General features: G+C 46.2%; 2 protein-coding genes across 13 annotated transcripts in view; both read left to right on the top strand.

The window, feature by feature from the left end:
• The first annotated feature begins 15 nt into the window (after positions 1-15).
• Positions 16-3,516, top strand: ubiad1 (UbiA prenyltransferase domain containing 1). Its single transcript, XM_040192995.2, has 3 exons — positions 16-210; positions 886-1,519; positions 2,580-3,516. Exons 2-3 carry the CDS (start codon positions 964-966, stop codon positions 3,065-3,067), a joined length of 1,044 nt encoding a protein of 347 aa, XP_040048929.1. The 5' UTR covers positions 16-210; positions 886-963; the 3' UTR covers positions 3,068-3,516.
• Positions 3,517-5,148: 1,632 nt separating this feature from the next.
• Positions 5,149-19,835, top strand: part of mib2 (MIB E3 ubiquitin protein ligase 2) — a 35,582-nt gene continuing 20,895 nt past the window's right edge. For 4 of the 12 annotated variants that reach the window (XM_078085053.1, XM_078085040.1, XM_078085030.1 and 1 more), the window contains exons 1-3: positions 5,149-5,439; positions 15,233-15,631; positions 16,941-17,112. In XM_078085053.1, the coding sequence (XP_077941179.1) occupies positions 15,409-15,631; positions 16,941-17,112 (395 nt within the window). In that variant the 5' untranslated portion in view covers positions 5,149-5,439; positions 15,233-15,408. Of the gene's footprint in view, positions 5,440-8,907; positions 9,533-9,843; positions 10,584-15,232; positions 15,632-16,940; positions 17,113-19,835 lie in introns of those variants that run through there. The other 8 variants (XM_078085062.1, XM_078085045.1, XM_078085039.1 and 5 more) reach the window with 3 other exon arrangements.

Raw genomic sequence — 19,835 nt, 5'->3', positions numbered from 1 at the left:
CCCGTGAGAAGTTGCACCCGTTGCGGAGGAAATGGCGGCCATCAGTTGTAGAACGGTCTGCTGCTGCCAACCAGTCAAGTACGCTCGATATTGACGCGTCAGACATGTAACTGTCTGTCTCCCCCTCCCCTTGTCAGGCTCAGTGGACACAGAAATATGTTTGTAAGCGGAGGTAAAGGCACTTTGTCTCGGATGTTGAAGACATAACAGGTGAGAGCCGCTGTCAGACATTTCCTCCTCTCTGTCCCCTGAGTAGATCCATTAGCTCGGTGGCTAGCCGGTTAGCTTTAATCTGATAATCCCAGTAGTTCACCGGAGGCTGTCCACCCCTCCCGGGCCCGGCGCGCGCGTCGCCGAGCATCGAACCCGGCAGAGCGGCTCTTATCAAACCGAGGGCCACGTGCGCTGTGGAGACGGATGATTCACGTCACCGACTGATTATCCAGCTTCCAAAATACACACTTTACTTTGACGTGGAAGCGGCACGACTGTTAACGTTACTGTCACGTGACTCACTATTACTAACCATAGCTAACAGACACCCGCCCGACCCCCTTTATGCAACGAGCATGCTTTGACCTGCAGTAGTATAGTAGTAGCGTGCGCATGCTCATACATACATGGACTCCGTCCAATTTTAACATATGTCTGTTTATCAGTCGGAAAAAGTCTTTATTAATTATCACTTTCATACTTGAATAAACTTGTAATCAAGGCATTTCTTAAGAATGCTCTGGAGTGACACATAAAAATAAATATCGTTTCAAGAAATCTCTCCATTCATATCACTATATATACATGTGAAATGTATTACTCAACCCAATTTTTTATTTTATTTTAGAAAACGGCTACCGTGTAACTTATTTGACGTTTTCTCTGCTACAGGAACTTCAGAGCCTTGACATTTGGAAGCATCGCCGGCACAGCGGACCCCCCACCCGGCCCCCCCCACCTCGCAGGAGAATGGCCAAGGAGCTGAAACCAGGCCGGGCGGAAACGTTTGTACTGGCCGGATCAAACGGCCACAACGGCCGAGAATGGCAGACGGGTCTGAGTAGCCCGGCCCACCATCCCCCGGGCGCCGCGTCCAGGATGGCCCGCGTGGCTTCGGACGTGAGGCACAAGTGCGCGTCCTACGTGATCGCGCTGCGGCCGTGGAGCTTCAGCGCCTCGCTCACGCCGGTGGCCCTCGGCAGCGCCTTGGCGTACAAGTTGGGGGGCTCGGTGGACTTGGTCATCCTAATGGTGTGCGCGGTGACCGTCCTGGTGGTCCACGGGGCGGGGAACCTCGTCAACACCTACTACGACTTCTCCAAAGGGATCGACCACAAGAAGAGCGACGACCGGACTCTGGTGGATGAAATCTTGGCGCCGCAGGATGTGGTCATGTTCGGGGCGTTGTTGTATTCGTTGGGCTGCTTGTGTGCCACGCTGCTCTTTTTCCTGTCTACGCTCCGACTGGAGCACCTGGCCCTCATTTACTTCGGGGGACTGTCCAGCTCTTTTTTATACACCGGAGGTGAGTTTATTATTAACTACAATCTTACACACACACACTTTGTTTAACATTGCAGAAAAATGTGTGCGATTGTAATACAGGAACTTGCGTACGATTTGGGGAAGTAGTCCCTGTTGTGTGTTATAAACGGTATCGGCATGTTGAGGCATTTACTCACTGCAGTTATTCAATATAAGAATAGTTGATATGAAATGACCTCATGGTAAAACCTGTCTTTGTTTTACACCTGAGTGAATTAAATAATCAAAAGAGGAAAAGTACTGAGCATTTTCTATGAATAAAACAAGATCATAACAGTTCAAGTAAATATCAGTATTTCCAGTTCTACACTAACAACAGTGTGATTTAGCTACAGTGGAGTATTTCTATAAAATTCGTATCTATTCCAGTTTTCTGAGAAGTTTGAGTTAGTTTCATTTAAAAAACATAAATATTCATCACAATATCTTCATGTGATTTCTCCTGGATAGGATTCCATTGTTTGGAAGACGAAATATTATTATATTGAACTGTAAACTATAGTTGAATTTGTTTTTGTAATTGTACATTTTGCAGACTTTCCCTTTAAGGCATTTGGTTTCTAACATGACGCCAATGTGTTACATTTCTTCATGAAGTCGACTGCATCACTATATGAATGTTTCTCTTTCTCTATTTCTCTAGAACAGTCACACTAGAATTTTGTCATTTAGCAAAGTGTCTCACATTTTGTTGTTTTGCCATTTTGGTGCAATTTACCTACAAATATTACAGTACTCTCCTGTAGCCGACTCCCGTCTGGAGGTTGGTGCCGCTCATCCTGGGAAAACCGCTGCATAGTATAACCCAGATGATGTCATCGCCGTAATCTCAGTTTGGTTTTTGCGGCCGCGAAATGTAACAGAAACCCTGATATTTGATGCATCATGGGACATGGCGGATGCCATTGATTCGTGGAAGCAGAGAGCATGAATGAAATGGTGAAAACCGATGCAAAGCTACTTTGAGGATGTAATGGCACTAATCGGAAAGTGAAATGTGGCCTCCTGTTAAAGACTGTGTTCACCCCTCCCCCCCCCAGGCATCGGCCTCAAGTACGTGGCCCTGGGAGACGTGGTGATCCTCATCACCTTCGGCCCGCTGGCGGTCATGTTCTCCCACGCGGTGCAGGTGGGCTACCTGTCGGTGTTGCCGCTGGTGTACGCCGTGCCGCTGGCCCTCAACACAGAAGCCATCCTCCACAGCAACAACACCAGGGACATGGACTCCGACAAGCAGGCGGGCATCGTCACCCTGGCCATCCTGATAGGCCCCACGCTGTCCTACGTCCTCTACAACCTGCTGCTCTTCGTGCCCTACGTGCTCTTCTGCATCCTCGCCACCCGGTACACCATCAGCATGGCGCTGCCCCTGCTCACGCTGCCCATGGCCTTCCCTTTGGAGAAGCTGTTCCGCAGCCGCTGCTACGCCAAGATCCCCCAGAAGACGGCCAAGCTCAACCTCCTCATGGGACTTTTCTACGTGTTCGGGATCATCCTGGCCCCCCCCGGGAGCTTACCGTCACTGTGATTTCATTTCAAGTTTTATTGTTTTACTACAGACTAGTTTGTGTGCTTCTTTGTTTTCGTGCAAAGCTCTTTGAGGGCTTTGACTGGCTTTAAATTATTGTCATATTTATGTTTTACAGAGATTTAGTTTGTGTCCCCCTCTGACACTGAAGGCACAATCCCGTGTATCTTTTCAGTATTAAGTCTGCTGTCGTTATTTTGCCATGTTGGCGTCATTTTGTAGAGGTAGGCAATATTTTCGTAATCTGAGGAAGGATGATCAACCAACAGTTGCTATATTTGTTGTTCAAGACACAAGATTGATAAATGAATAAACTGACATTCTGATATTTTCTGAACATTGTAATCTGCACAGTGAATGCTGATAAATTGCTTATTGTTTTTTTTCCCTTTGAAGAGCCAAATAGTATTTAATTTGATTGTAATAAAACTCACTGTTTCATGTGTTCATTTTGGATCAAAGTTCCCCTTTGAGTACAATTTGATGATTTAATGACATTACTGAAATATATTTTATTAACAAGGTAATGAGACCGAAAAAAGTGAAACTATTTAAAAATATGGAAAAATAATAATTTGCTGACATTTCGTATGCGGTGTTAAGTGATAAAGTAGTACCCCTCCCTTCAGAATGTGGGAATTAAATTGCTATTAGATTATGAAATAATTGTTGAACCAACAATGACAAACCACACTTAGGGACCCACACACATTTCCTTGTGTTTTTTTCCAGAGTTGAGTTCTACCATTTGCCACTTAATGGCCGGATGTCTACATGAAAACATTGACATTTATAACCTTTGTGTCTGCCTGAAACAACAACGTACATTTACACTTAGCTACCTAGTAGCAGACACAATATTTAATCCATAAAGAGACAAATATAAACCACAATATGATTCGATTTATTTGTGACTTCTGTTGTCTCTCTTCAATCCAAGAGGCACCGTATCATGTACACCTGTTTTATTTGCCTAAAACGCTGCTCAACTACTTTGAATAGAGTACAGATGGAGTAACGCATAATATCAAGAGGATGTTACTCATAAAGTCCCAATCTGCATCCATGAAGCGATACGTATGTGATGTTTACAAAAATGCTGTTTGTCAGCAGGGGGCGCTGCTGCACCACCGTTGGCAAACACACAAACTTCCACAGCCTGCGTGTAAATTCTGTTAAATGACCTCAGATTTGTGGGTCAGAAATATTCTGCTGGTGGGTCTAATTGTTTGTCCAATCTGTGTCTTCAACAATCCGAGCTTGTAGTATTAATAAACCAATGCATCTACTTTAGAATGGTATTAATTGTATCTGGCTGGAGCGCAACTTTCCATCATACCATTTCATCTGTTAAGGTGTATTTTCTCCTACTCCCCAGTAATACACAGCAGATAATTAATATAATTCTCTAGTATGATATGGCGATAAGTCATTATGATTTATGACTCTTATGATCTTAATCTTCCTTAAACCAGGAGATCTCAGAAGATAACTTACTTTTCTTTTAACAAGACTACATGAGAGATATATCAGGCCTGAGGCGTCAGTCAATAATATGTCACCGTGGCAACTAGGGGCCGACAAAGATCTAATTATGGGTGATGATTTGGCAGTCGTGAGGCATGTGTTTGTGCTCCTTGGTCGATTTCACTTCATTTCAAATGACCTGTGAAGATTATTGACTTGCACATTTGCACATTTCCAGGGTAAAACATATACCCTAATATATTCCGATTGTCACACAAAATTGCATCCTATTCTCACAAGTCCAGTGTGTTAAGCAACTGTTTGGGGGTAATAAACAGTGGGTGAATTAAAAAAAATCTTTTGGTGCTGTAGCAATTCCTCGTGAGTGTTGCTGCCTGTCTGTGGGCCTGTGAGTGTGAGTGTGCTGCAGACTCCGATTCGCTAAAGTCATCAGCAGAGAGCAGCAAGGCCACAGTAGAAGTAATAAAAGTCATCTCGTGGACACATTTTCAGGAAGGAAATGCTCCCATTTCGGGTTTGTAGTGCAATGGCGATGCTGAAACAACAGACTAACTCCACAAGTACGTTTATTCAACCAACGTGAAGAAATGAACTAAGGCGTTAAACACATTCACCGGTGTTGTTTATTTCTGAGCTGGTTATACATGAAATCAAAGCAGACCTTGAATCCAGGAGTTGTTTTGTTTATTACGAACAGCACGTGAAGGCAACACTTGGCTTCAAGTAGTGACGTAATGCATGGGCGTGTTGTCATGGCTGCGTGCCGCAAAACCCCTCCAATTTAATACTTATTTGTCCTAAAAACCGGCCTTCTCAGCGTTGGCGGTGGACAGCGAAATGGAATTATCGCTGACCTCCAAGTAAACGCCGTTGACAAAGGGGCGGTAAGTAGCTACACCACGAAACAAGTGGTTTTTATAGCAATACGTGATGGCCAGACACGAGCGAACGTTAGCTAGCTTAGTAACGTTGGTCCGCATGATGCCACCGGGCTCCCCGGCGGGATTCACCTTGCGTGGCCGTGTCGTTACCGGGACACGTTATGTGACAACAAGCCGCTACACAATCAAACGGCTTCACGCGATTCTCTCTTCAACTCTTTTGAAATACACGAAACGCGTCCAGGTCGTTTGCCTGTCAAACATCCATCCACCGTTAAATCAAAATAACGTAACAGCGCTACAGTGTAAAGGGCGAAAGCTTGGTGAGCTGTCTCAACGCTGGCTGTTCATTTTTACAAACTTGACACCTGAGCCGTGAAAACAAATACTGGTGGTGACGTGGGTTTATACACGCGTATCGCATTAAATCCCTCAGAGGAAGCACGGTGACATAAACGGCCCGTGTCGCGTCCTCGTTAGAGAACCCGTCTGGGCTGATGTGACTAGCACGTTAGCTAACCTGCTAGCTGACTAGTGCTCATGGTTACCTTTTCTCTACCTGCCATCTACTTTATTCTGTGTCAGATTGCAAGGACCCGTTTTCTGATTTAAGCTAAATAAAACAACAACAAAGAACCCAGCACACATTGCAAATACATGTAATCAACCCTGTGAGCAGTAAATTGTTTCCTGGGTGCATTGACGACCCTCTGATCGGATGAGGTACAAACTGTGGCGTTGTGTAAACATCGTTACCTGTTGCACATGTTGCACAGGCCCTGACCCTCTACAGGTCATCTTTCCGGTCATGTCGGCGGAGATGAAGCAGAGCTCATCTTCAGCTGCTACTTGGTCAGGATCTCCGTCAGCCACACCCACCTTTCAGTCCTCTGCTGGTCCTCTGTCCCGTTGTCCCTGCTTGGACAAACTAAACCGAATCACAACAATCAAAAAGGGTGGAGCGCATGTTGGCTTCTATCTCAGAGGCACAAGTGGTGATCAGTCGAAAAAATGGGGGGGGGGGGGGATGTTGTGTGGGAGTAATGTTTGTTAACACTGTTTGTGGTGTTAAAGGTGCGTTGTGCCAAACAAGCGTTCATCGCTACGGTAAATGATCTGTACCTGCTTTTCTAGTCTTCCGACCTCTCTATGAACTTCCATGTCCTCATTTAGCCACACACACATTGATGACAGGCGCTGTCATACACGGCGCCACCATCAGTAACTGTACGGCCACAGGAGCCATGTTGGGGTTAAGTGTCTCACTAAAGGACACAGCAACACGCAGGTTAGCGTGACCTGGGCCCCACCTGCTTTCTTGTGGTGCCGGTTTATGTCTCTATGCCATTTGGTGTTTTGTCTCTGAATATATCTTTTCCTGGTTTGCGTTTGTCTTTGTTTTGTTTGAGCAATTTAAGACTGAAAGACTCATACCTTTTTTTTTTTTTTACTAAATCCTTCCAAACGCTGTGTAAAAGGCATCTTTTATATCTTTTTGTTGAATATACACATTGACTGGTGTTGAGGCTAAATCAAATACAGTATATTTAAGAATTAACACAACGTAAAAGGAAAAAGGCGAGGTATTTCAACAGAGTGACTGTTTTCACAGCAACCACTACACTCAAACGCTACTGTTTCACTGAAAAAGTAGTATTTGCAGTGGATTCGTCATGACGACCTTGTATGGGGAAAAAAAAGTGTTTTCAGATTAAATTCTTTAAATGCCTATTCAAAGAGTGTGCGTGTGTGTGTGCGTGCGTGCGTGCATTAGACAATGTCCCATGAAAATATGTTTGCTAATTAAATAAGTGCTTTTTTATGAGAGCATTATCTACTTGCACACTCTATTTATTGTCTTTTAAATGTTCCTCTGTATAGTATTTGTTGTCAAAACGCGCATGCTTTTGTAAAAACCTGTTACTCGTCATATTTATTCAATTTGAGAATAATAATGGGTAAATGCCATGTTCATTCTATCTTTGCTGGATGACACTGGGCATATGGCTTTGATTTCCATCTAAGGCCCCAAATAACAGTACAGTATTGTCACTGGGAACCGTTTGAAAAGGGGAAGGCGCCACAAACAAATATACTTGGAACGTGGTTTGATGAACCTCTCGCCGAAGCGAGTTGGGAGACAAATTGAAACCTCCCCTTTTTAATGATGTAACTGAGTTCCCCCCCTCCCAGGAGCAGCCTATGTTCTTTTTTTTTTTTTTTTTTTTAGCATACAGTCGCCTCTCGATGTGTCTCAACCACACCGCCTGCTGCTTACAGGATTCTGTTGGTTCTGTGCCCTGGCTCACCAAACGCATAACTTGCTGATGGGGTTTTGTTGTTGTATTTGATTCTGGATTCTCTTCATATTGGGAAAACGTATCTGCTGTTTAAGGCCTGGTCAAGTAGCCAGAACCCGCTTGGGTTTTCTGTGTCATTAATCTGAAGCGGGCCGGGTAGAGGAGAAACCTCTTGGCTGAGTTGGTCCCGTGAACAATGAAGGCTTGCTCAAGCGGTCCTGTGCAGCACATAAACAGGAGTGTTTGACTTGGCCGTAACTCGCCCAAACACGTTTCCTGTCTCCTGGACTCTTTTGTGATTCACCAGTGGTTCTAAACAATGAATGGCGGATTGATCGGACGCACCTCGCAGCCATATCTGGCGTGTCTATCTATCTAAGCGTTGTTTTTTTACCCCCCAGATTGCCACCAGCAACCCGCAATCAACACAGTTCCCTGGTCCGATGGCCATCATGTGTGTGTCAGTCTATTTTAAGAGAAACGATGTGAATGAATGAACGGCCCCTTTTGTGTGATGTGGACGGCGAGCCCGTTGCAGACAGCAGCAGCTTTGTTTACAAGACAGGAGAGCGGCGTAATAAACTTCGTTACGAGCCCGTGTCTCGACCGCTTACGAAGCCCCCCCCCCCCCTGCTCATTCTTTGGCTGCTCCTGTCGTGGCAAAAGCAGCTGTACAGTTGTGCGTGCATGCGTGTGCGTGTGTGTATCTGCCAGAATCAACACAATGCTGTTTTTGCCTGGTTGTTGGCGCCATATTGTCGAGGTCTCCCACAGCTGTGGACACATTAAAGAGTCTCCTTCAAGGCTAGGAGAGCGTGGGGGAACATGCACAATCTCTCTCTCTCACACACACACACACACACACACACACACACACACACACTTTTTCCTGTGTGAGCTTGCAGGAGACTCTGAGCTGGTTCTTCCAGCAGCCAGTTTGGGACCATAAATGAGTATAATGGCAGGTGCCCATTCATCAGAATCTCCTCTGGCCCCGCCCCATTTTGTTTTCACTGAGAGTGCACGCACACACACAAATATCAACGCAAGGACCCTCCCCCAGAAACATATTGCCCCTCCCCCCTCCCGTCTTTTCGCCGCTTGTCTGAGCTAATGCACCCCCCCCCCCCCGCCCCCCCCCCCCCCCCGCCCCCCCCCCCCGCCCCCCCCCGTGGTGAAACGGAGGGCTGCTCATCCTTACGTGGAGCTCGATGCTTATGTGTGTTTGTACATAACGATCAGCAAACACAGCGTGTCGGCTTCACGTGCGTCCTTTGTGTCGGAGCGCAGCGTCAGAGGAGTCTGAGGCGGAGTGCAGCCCCCCCCCTCCACCCCTCCCCCGGCCTGTGCCGATGCCAGAGCAAGGGTACGTCGACCTGAATGCGGGGCTCGTCGGGCAGCCGCTGTCCCTTGCGATCGGCTGCCCCCTCCTCCTCCTCCTCCTCCTCCGCTGTGTAATCCTTGCTGACACAACGCACAAAGGACTAATCGAAGCCCTGCTGCTTCCAGCAGCAGGGCTTCCTCCTCCACCAGCTGTGATCCTTCGGAGTCGGGCATTACACCTGTAAGACGGGTCTGGACCGCGCATCACACCGGCCTGGTTGCCCTCGTCCTCCACCCCCTCTATCCTCCCCTCCTCATTCAGGGAGTGCATCCGAACAGGACTTCAGCCCTAAGGAGGGGCTCTTTTTTTTTTTTTTTCTTCTTCCTTTTTTCATCTCTCTGGAAACCGGTAGGACCACCGGTACCCCCCCCCTCCCCCGGCCCCCTCATCTGATGCGTTTATGTGGCAGGAGGTAGGACCTGATTCCTCTCTGTCCCCATCTATGTCTGTCTCTCCTTTTCACCTTAAATACTGGTCACTATACCAACAGGCAAACCAGCAAAACTGGACATGCTTTATTAATCAGGAGAGATTTCCGTCTCAACTATTTTTTTATTTTTTATTTTTAGACGAGAGATCCAGGCGATGCTGCTGTTCTTTTAAGATATGTCTTCCCTTTGTCCTTTTAAAAAAAAATTGTCGTTCTGGAAATCAGACAAGCCAGTCTAATGCGTCCTGAATGCTGCACGGCTGCTGCTGTTTTCCCGGTGCCACAGACGGTCACAGTCGTGCGCCTGAGGCTACTACAACTGTGCCTCATGTCATCGCAGTCCGTAGTTCAGCTAGTCGGCGTGACGGGCAGACAGACAGACATGTGGCTGGATTCTGTCCCTGTTGGTGGAGCAGACAGTCGGGCATCCAACAGGCACAGCGTGAACGTGGCAGTGGAGTTTTTTGGTTTTTAGCCTGTAAATCATTGATTGCAGGCAGCCTAATTACAGCATGGTTACTTGAGTAGCTATTACCACATGAGGTACTTGATTATATCATGTAGACAGTGGCTGATTGGATCATTACAGGATGATTGCGTTGCTGGATGAGATTGAGTGCTTTTCTTCTGGGTTAGATGGATACAAATTAGGGCCGAGAGCTTGCGATGCACATAGAGCGACGTGTGACGGAATATTGACTTTTGAAATGACGTTTTACTTTTAGGTCTAGGCCTGGACTGTCTGACGGTTTGGGACGTCCTTTCTTTACCCGGCCAGCATGTTGTTTTTCTTCAGATAAGTCCTCAGAATTGTCAAGAACCCGGGAGAACAGAACTGCATGTTCCAAAACAGAGGGCAAAGTTCACAGCAAACCAAATACTACCAAAGGTTCCCTCCCCCTTCAGTAGGATGACGGCTTCATAGCGCGAGCGCGCTCTGCATTTCAGGCGGTCCAGCTGGTTGAACCGGGATCGTGTCAGAGAAATCCCGCAGCCTGCGACATGTTCAAAAGTGGGCTGAAGAACATGGGCTGTGAGTATGATGCTGATCTGCGCGTCGCGTCATCGGACGCACATTAGGTTCTTCTTCTATGTGGCGTTTGGCTGTGTTCTTTTTGTGAGCGGCTCCAGGGATGAAGTGTGCTTGTGTGAAATAAGTCTACCAGGATCAAACTAAATCTATTGTTGCAGCCATTGGGCCTTTTCTCTTCTTATATTTACATTTTTTTTATATGCGTTTAGAGAACAAGATGTGGAGACGCCCATGTAGTGCGTTTTGGATTACTTTAAATAGTTGATTATATGTAATTATATTTATTTACTGCACAAACCTGTTTGAGTGAGCTCTGTGAGAAGGACGGAAGGCCAAGCAGAAGCCTGAATCGGGAAAATGGAGAGTCTATTTTTAGGCCTTTCGCCCACTCCGAGGAAATCTTTGAATGTGTTATTTACTCGCTGCCCTCATCGATTTTCTCGAGAAGCCCTCCGGCCACCAGATGTTTCTGACACAAACCAGTTCCAGCTGGCTTTCAATCATTTCTGATGTTCGGGTTAGTGAGGTTAAAGCTGTAGAGCTTGTTTGTAGATTGCTGAGCTTTTGGTTCCAGTGGCTGAGAAAAATGTAAAAAAAAAGAAAAAGCCCAAACACACGGCCTCTTGTAGACCGAGCGAGCAGATAAACCAGGCAAGGACACACAAACTGTAGCACGTGTCTGATGGCAAACGAGTCCACCGGCGATCACGTGCTCGCTGGCTTTTATCAGTAGATCCGACCTGCACAATGGTTAAGACTGTTGAGTGTGATGTAGATCTACGTATTGTAACCATCACGTTACCGTCTGCTGATTTCCCAGATTGTATTTGTAGCATTCAAAGTCCCGATACGTGTTCATGTCCAAGCGGGGCAATACGTGTTTATAATACAGTGACGAGTTCCTCTTTACAGAGAACAAGGTTGTCTGCTGACAAATATTCCAAACACACAATTCTTTAGTAAATTCCTCTTTTTTTCTGTGTTGATATCCTATAATATAAAAAAATGAATTTGTCAATGTGCAGCAGCTGAAACTAAAATTCAAAGTTGGGCCCTTTTTTTTTGCGTTAAACACCTTCTTTGTGAAACCAGCAATTTCTAAGCATTTGTTTGCGGCGCGTGTTGATTCGTGTTGTGGCTCCACGCCTGGCTGGTTGTTTGCGTGATGGAGGTTGACTCCCAGATTGGCCCTCAGCAGTGTGCGTGACAGAAGCCGGTCCATCTGTTTGTTGCAGGCACAGAGCTGTAATCCCGCCCGTCTTGGCCCTCCGTCTGTAAATGACGACATGTCCGATCTTCACCGTCCTCAACATTTTCTTCTTGACTTTGTGTTGTCGTTAACACGGGCAAACTTTGACTTTTCTTTCTTTTTTTTTTTTGGAGTTGACTCATCACAAAATCTCTTGCCAAACCACCGTTAGATTTAATCATCATCTCTATGAAGCTGCCAGACTCCCGCTGGTGCTGCAGATAACGTTGCACGTCACTCGAGGTATAGAAACGCTTGAGTAAACACTGTAATGCACACGTGTGGGAGCCGGAGTCTGCACTGTGCAAACAGCTGCTGAGGCTGCTTCGCTTCCTGCATTTCAACAAGGTAATATCTTGGCCGGTATGTTGTAATCCTTTACTGCTGTCCAGGATGCATATTTCCATCTGTCAACACCAAACAATAACGTGCGTTGGGATTCGAGGAGATGAGGGCGATTTGACTAAATCTGCCTCCCTGTGCAGCACGACGCGTGCATTCAATCTTATTCCAGCGTGCACCTTGTTGGACGGTGTTATCGGAGAGCGGCAGAAGATAAACGCTCACGCGGTAAGACACCGTGGTCTCCGTGGCGACGTGGGATAGGAGCCTGTTGCCCAGATCGAGTCATCCACCTGAATCCCCCCGTGCCGCATCTACACGTCGCTGCCAGTGCTAGTCTGAAATAATAATGATGAGATATCCGCGCGCTGCGCCTGAACTCTCTCCGGAGGGCACGCAGTGTGGGGGCCGCCGAGTCAGTGACGTGGGAGGCGGCATGCGGGAAGGGGGGGTGGTTTAGGAATGTAGGTGGTAGGTTACGCTTTCTATCTTCACTCCACAATGGCAGATAGCGGAGCCGCTTCAGGCGCCAATGTTGTAACCAAAGATTCTCGTGCGTGTTTTTAGCTCAGAGATCTGATGAGATCGCCTTCTCAGTCGCTGCTTCAATCCACCAGGCATTTCTTGACATTCATGCACATCCGGGATGCCGGGAACGGGGTAAAAGGTCCGGTGATTCCTGTGTTGACACGTTTGATGATTGGTTGGCATATTGGAGGCTAAGCTGTCGTTTTTGGGACAGATAATGGAGTATAAGCGGCCTGCTCTCCCTCCTTTTGATCCGCTACATACCGTATGTTTTCACGCTTAAGCAGAGGCCTTCAATACCAAAATGACATTGTAATCTTGATAAGCACGTGTAATCTCAGCCGCATTACAGACATCGGTCAGCCCTAATATTGAATTATTTTTATGTTTTTACTGCTGTAAAACGAAAAACATGTGAAAATGACCAGATAAATTGAGGTGTTTAAGTAAAAAGGCCTTTTCCACACAAATGTGGATATACTTTAAACCAATACTTCCTTTTACCACCATCTGCGCTGGAAGTGGCTGTAACAACAGCGGCGTGGATCATTGTGAAAGTCGTACCGCTCGCTCCTCCTCTACGCCACCAGCCAGCGCGTGAGGCCTCCTCGGCAGAGCTTCCCAATGGGGTGTTAATGGTCAGATGTGAGCCCGCCTTCCCAGCGAAAAGTGACAACAATGACAGGAAATGTGCTTCTCTTCCTCGAGGGTGTGTTAAGTCTCCTCAGCAGACATTTGATCTTCTGCTCGAAATGTGTCTGAGGAAAGAGGCATGAAGTGCCTCATGGAGGCTGTGATGTAAAAGCTGTAGTGGTCGCTCGTACATATGGACAAATGTTAAGCACTCTCCTTTTTCTAGCCTGCAGTTTCCCTTACTCATTATCGTACACAGAAATCCGCAGTGTCGAGGAGGAATGCTTCATGTTTGTCTTATTAATACTTAAAGCGCCGGAGATGGAACACTGCGCCAGCGTACACCAGCGTATCGTTTAACCATATGGGATCAGCGGACGGCGTTGGATGCTGCTGATGGTCGCGCTGCTCAGCAAAAGCTGCTCCTGCGTGTTGCTGACTCAAGCTGCCACGTGATGGCTGCTTCCTTCCTGCGTTAGGACTCGTTTCTAGCGCCCAGCGGCAGTCATGGCAACACTGAAGTCATCAAACAGGGCTGCGCGTGTGAACGAGTTCTTCTGCAAATACTTTGGAAGCGTTTTCTTATGTAAGGGTTTCCATTCTCTTTGTGACTTGTTTGTTAGTTTTTGTTTGTTTGGACTGCTACCACTAGGTGCTCTGTGTTCGTTTTGTTGTCCGCAGGAAGTGAAGCTTCAGCCGCTTCTGGGAAAAGTTAAATAAAGATGTATAAATTACTTATAGTCATAATAATCATAGAATAGATTTTTTTTTCAAATGTCTGTTCTATGATCTAACAAATACTTTAAATTAGTGATTGGAATTTCACATTAACTTTACAGAGATTCAGGCTTTTGATAAAAACAGCACCAGCAAATAGCAAATCATGATGAAAATACATCAAATAAAAAGAGAACACACCTTTAGGGATAGTCTGGGATTTGAGTAATATGCTTAAGTTAAAATCCTTATAAAAACAACATACTTTGCTTGACATTTTATATGGAAAGTATTATTTTCTTATTACCATATTATTGTGATCATCATAAATCATTACGTCAGATTAATAAATGAATAAAAGCAACGTAGGCTTATTGTGATTGTTATTGTGTTTTGTAAATCAGCCTCTATGTTCCACTTCTCTGCCTTGCTAGGCAGCTTTTTCGAGTCACCCTTGTGATGACGTTCTTGATATCAGGATAACGAGAATTCACCGCGTCCGATATGGTCACAGGATCACTTTTTACCTTTCCAACATTGTTTTTGTTAATGGCTATTGCTTCCCAATGCATCGCTCAAACCTTTTTGTGCACGACCGTTAACATTAGGTTTGTTTTGTTAGCTGCAGGATGAAGCCCCGTGATCGGTTTCAAGTAGTTGCGTGTTATGGTTGTCATGAATGAAGCCAATGGACTGCCTTGCTCCGGATATGTGTGTTTTGCGCATATTTGTTTGTGTGTGTTTGTCTGGGCTATTTGTGTAAAGGGTCAGGTCAGCGCCTGATTAGCGCAGCGGGGCGTAGCAGTTGTGTCCAGCTGCTCTCTCCAGAAATGGGCCATGACTCACAGCGAGGCCTTCAGTGAATGATCCACCGGCAGGGAGAGAAACAATTGCTGTGAGATGAAGGAGACATATGGTGTGTTGCTTCAGGAGTCCCTCAGCTGCCACTGACTGACTTGTAGTTCGACTCACAGGTTGTGCGATTTCCTCCGTCAAAAGCATCGGAGACAAAACCCCAAGTGTTCTGTTCCTGAGTAAAGCTTTAAAATGGATTCTAGACGGGTGGTCAAGGGTCAGCGGTTATGTTGCATGTTATCTACAGTATTGTTTATTACACCATGTCATCTACGTCTCTCATACCGGCTGTGTCCTATCTGCGCTCTCTCTCTCCCTCCTCCAGTCCCCCCCGAACTGTTACCTGAAAACCCGCTGGTGCCGTCCCTCCCCGCGATATCGTCGGCACGAGCCCTCCATCTTCAGAAGGCCCGGAGGCGGCGCAGCAGCAGCAGCGGCTGCGGCGGCGGCGGGAGTGAGAGCGCCGCCAGGCCTCGGCCGCCGGGCCCCAGCAGAGGCGGCATGGAGGTGGGAATGCGCGTGGTGCGCGGCCTGGACTGGAAATGGGGCAACCAGGACGACGGCGAGGGCCACGGGGGCACTGTGGTGGAGATCGGGCGGCAGGGCAGCACCACAACGCCGGACAAGACGGTGGTGGTGCAGTGGGACAGCGGGACGCGGACGAACTACCGCACCGGCTACCAGGGGTCCTTTGACCTGCTGCTTTATGATAACGCCCAAATCGGTAGGCACTGACGCCAGCTAATTCTAGTTTGAAATGTACCTTTTGAGATTCCCAAATGATGACGTGATCACGATCTTCTATTATTGCTTTATTTGTAACTCATATCAAAGCCCCCCCTCTGACTGTGAAATGTATCCCTAACTTTGCTTCCAAGAAAATTGCATCTCATCGCTTCTACTGGCACATACTTAGATGAGATGATGTTCAGGTCGAACTAAACGTTCCCCTTTCCATGCAAATGAGCATTAAACTGTCCGATTGACAGCGACTAGCGCTGATGGCCACACGGAGGTACAGTGCAGTGGTTAGCGTTTTTATCGAGTTGGTGGTCTTAGTCACTCACTTTGGGATTGCAGTTGCATGGAAAATAAAGTAATAAAGCCCCCACATGCGTCACTTCTAAAAAAATAAATAAACAGAAAAGATAAGATTGGAAAACGTTTATTAATCGGACGAATGATTCCATCCCAATCTCCTTTTCCAAATCGTGGGAATGTACTTTTTTCCTTCTCCCTCTCTTCGCCTCCAGGCGGTTTGGGTGGAAGTGGCGCTCTGACAAGCCCCCCGCCTCAGGCTCACTCTCACCTCACAACCGACGCATCGGCCGCAAGCACGTTTATACTTTGCCACATAGGCATAAAAAAAGGGTCAAAACATTGTGGCCACATTAAAGCTGTAAAACAAGAGACACAGTTTGGGATTTAAACCTTGATGCAGTGCAGAGAACGGCTGCTAGTGACGCGACGCTGCTGTCAGCGGCTAGGTTCAAAGAAAGGTTCAACCTTTAAATAAACCCGTTAGTTAAGTTGCAGCTGTCTGCACGATCATAGAACTAAATCAATCAGTATCAGAATACACGCTTGCCTGCGTGCTGGACAACATGGACAAGCCTGCCTCTGTTTCACAGTTTCACAGCCCTGTGATTCAATTCAGGGGTTCAGTTTAAGCTCTGAAGACCATCTCTCATTATCAGCCATCCGGCTCTGTCCTAGACTTGAATGACACAAACAATAATGCAGGACCCATTAGCATTTTGCTCCATTTAAAGCAACATTTTTCTGGCTCAGAAGCTTGACCTTTAATGGAGCAGAAGAGGAGGAGGAGAGATGATGAGCTAATAGGGGGATGGGGGGGGTTTGTCCCAATGTTTGTGCCTCAGTTCTTCCACATGACACGTTCCGAGCCGCTGTGATAAGTAACGCGGGGAAGGAAGGACACGGCGTGTGCCTGTGTGATTTGCATATGGAGGAATGCATCGAAGCTATAACTGCACTCACCTGTCTTCCACCTTCCCTCCCTCCCCTTGCAGGTGTGCGTCACTCCAACATAATCTGTGACAGCTGCAAGAAGCACGGCATCATGGGAATGCGATGGAAGTGCAAGGTGTGCTTTGACTATGACCTGTGCACGCAGTGTTACATGAACAACAAGCACGACCTTGGTCACGCTTTCGAGCGCTACGAGACGGCGCACTCCCAGCCGTGAGTACTGCGCCGCCGCCGCCACTACAATGGATCCTCATTTAAACCCGCGCCTCTGGTTTGACAAGCTTGGTCCGTCCGGTTTGATCTTATTAGTGATGTTTCCTCCAATTCATTATTGTTAGTCTACTCAGGCCAGCAGGTCAAGGCAACATCAACAGGTTTTCCACTTTTGGACCTGCTAGTTTTTACCGACAGTAAACTGATCTACTGCCTGCTTGTGGTACGGATCTTTTTTTATCAGTTTCCAGATTATACCAAGGTTTATATCCAAAAGACTTATTTAGAGATAAAAAAAACTAAAAAAACGTATGCCTTGTTCGGCATAAATGTTTAGCGAGCTGATTGCATATCCACTTTAACAGTCTTCAGAATCCACTCTTCTGCATCAGTTCACAGTAAAGCATCAAACGGCCTCAGGCGCAGTCGGAATGTCAGCTGGATGGCCTGTTCCCATTTTATGGAGGTGATATGTACGACCCAGATTTCTTCCATCGTTTAGCCCGGTCCAGCGCCAACCCAGCTCAGCGTTTTTCTCTGTGCCTGCTGTCCAATGAAAGGTGCAAATAATCAAGGCCTGTTACCCTTAAGCTTCAATTTGATTTACATCTAGTTCAGAAATGTACAGTGTGAATACGGATCTACTACTAATTTGAACATCAGTGCAGCATTCGAATGACTCGTTACACCCTCGCTTCAGATCTCCACCTGCTCATGACTCCAATATTCTCACAATCTCTCTGCTCTGTTTCACTTCTTTTTTTTTTTTTTGGATCACTTCCTCACAAGATAGAAATATCTTCATTCAGGTTTATCTAGCTTGAAGTTGGGTCCACAGACCTCCGTTTTGAGTCTGATGGTTGGGGTGGAAATTGAGCTGCACACTAGTACAGATTTTGTTTTTAAGTGAAACCCGGCCTGCAGTGATTATTTAGCACTCTAACCGTAGCTGGAATCTCATTTCGTCTCCCACCTCAGTTTCTCTTCGACAGTATTGATTTGTCACCGAGGCCCAAATGTTTGGCTCAGCAGTGTCCTTCATTATGGAGTTTTTTTTTTTTTTTGTCAAACCTTTATGTAACCGCACAGGTCAGAACAGGTCCGTGGACTTGTTCTGACCTGTCTGTGGACTCCAATTCCGAGAAGGACTTTTTCCTTTTTTTTATTTTTTATGATTTAAAGACATGTTAGTGAGAGTAACACTTTCCAGAAGAGTTCACAATATCAGTTAAAAGGAAACCTTTATTTAAGTTGCCAATACAAGGACGGGTGAGGATCGGATGCGTCTGATCGGTGTTGACGTTGGTTAGAAAAGACAATGTGAATAGCAGCCTGCGTTAAAAAAAAAAAAAAAGAGAATTGTGCTACTCTGGATCTTCGAGGTATGCTTGTACAGTAATTGATTGCATCATTCGAAACATTTTGAGTGAAACAAAACTAAATGTAAGATACTTAAAAAGTGTGTCAAAAATGATTCCAATCCAGCAATACCACCGACATGTGGTTAAAAACCACGGACAGAAGTGTCACAATCACAGTTGGTTTCTGTTAGTGTGGTAACCTCTTTATATTGTTGAAGTGAACAATATTGTTTGAGTCCACAATAGAGGAAGTAAAACGAGCAGTTACACAGCACATCATCTCACAAATGAAGTGAAAAGCCTGTAGTATGAACGTTGAGTAATAAGGAATCCGTTCTTAAATGGATGAATTCATACGCTTCCACTCATCGCTATCGCTATCTATTGATAGTTGTTTGTCCGTCACCCACTATACACTGGGCCCGTCTGAGTTATTGCTCACAGGAAGATTATTCTTATGCAATCTGAAATCTGAATTGGATATTGATGTCCATAAATGGCAGGAAAGAATGTGACTCAGTCAACCAGAACATCACTGGTCCCAGCTTCTCTATGGTAATGTCTATTTCTATATCTTGAGACGGCGCCGAGGATGTTGCCTTGGTGTGCGTCATCGACCGCTTTAACAGTGCAACACAATGACGCCGCTGTCCTGAGGAGAAACTCTCCACTCAGTATTCCAACCCTTACTTCACAATCTGGCTTCTGTCTGCAATATTACAACTCCTGGAGGTGACCTCAAATAACACTTCAGCTTTTTGTCTTGCATATTAGTGAACAAATTTAATTCAACGTTTTGGTGTTCGATTGGATTGACATATCTGCAGAGACTTTTTTTTAATATTAAAGATTACATTGGATTTGGTTCTGACTTCAGGTTTTCAAACGCAATTGTGGAAGATCAGAACAAGCATTGCCTGCTGCTTTGCTGACCCGCGTGTATAATGTTCACCAAGTGGCTCCTAATGTACGCTGGGGTTGTGCAGGGCAACGGGGACCAGACAAAACCCGGCGCATATGTGGGAAAAGATCCCACGGAAGGGATCGAAGTCCCGTCTCCTAGTCGGATGAGTGAAATAAGAAGAGCGCCTCTGCAACCACACTGCGTCTCACTTCTTATTTCTGGACCACAGTGACCCACATTTCACCGACAGCCATTCAAAAGACACGTTTATAATCTAGTTGTCACGGGACGCGCTCGATAGTTGCCTGGGAAGACAAATTTAGCTTGGTTTCAAAATGAGGGGGCTCCTTGTTTGTGCCGGCAGTGGTTTATGTAAAGGGGGGGGGGGGGGGGGGGGGCTGCAGTCCGGGCTTAACATAGTTAAGAGGAACATGTGGCCCAAACATGTGGGACGGTTT

Source organism: Gasterosteus aculeatus, chromosome 2 (assembly GCF_964276395.1).
Source record: "Gasterosteus aculeatus chromosome 2, fGasAcu3.hap1.1, whole genome shotgun sequence".
Lineage (NCBI taxonomy): Eukaryota > Metazoa > Chordata > Actinopteri > Perciformes > Gasterosteidae > Gasterosteus > Gasterosteus aculeatus.
Note: the sequence above shows the minus strand (reverse complement) of the source record. Positions and strands in the feature narration are given on the sequence as shown.

Bases quoted from the DNA above. Each gene is read 5' to 3' on its own strand.
- ubiad1 (XM_040192995.2), top strand. From the start codon at position 964: ATGGCCAAGGAGCTGAAACCAGGCCGGGCGGAAACGTTTGTACTGGCC. The intron at 1,520-2,579 runs GTGAGTTTATTA...TCCCCCCCCCAG, and splicing joins CTCTTTTTTATACACCGGAG to GCATCGGCCTCAAGTACGTG.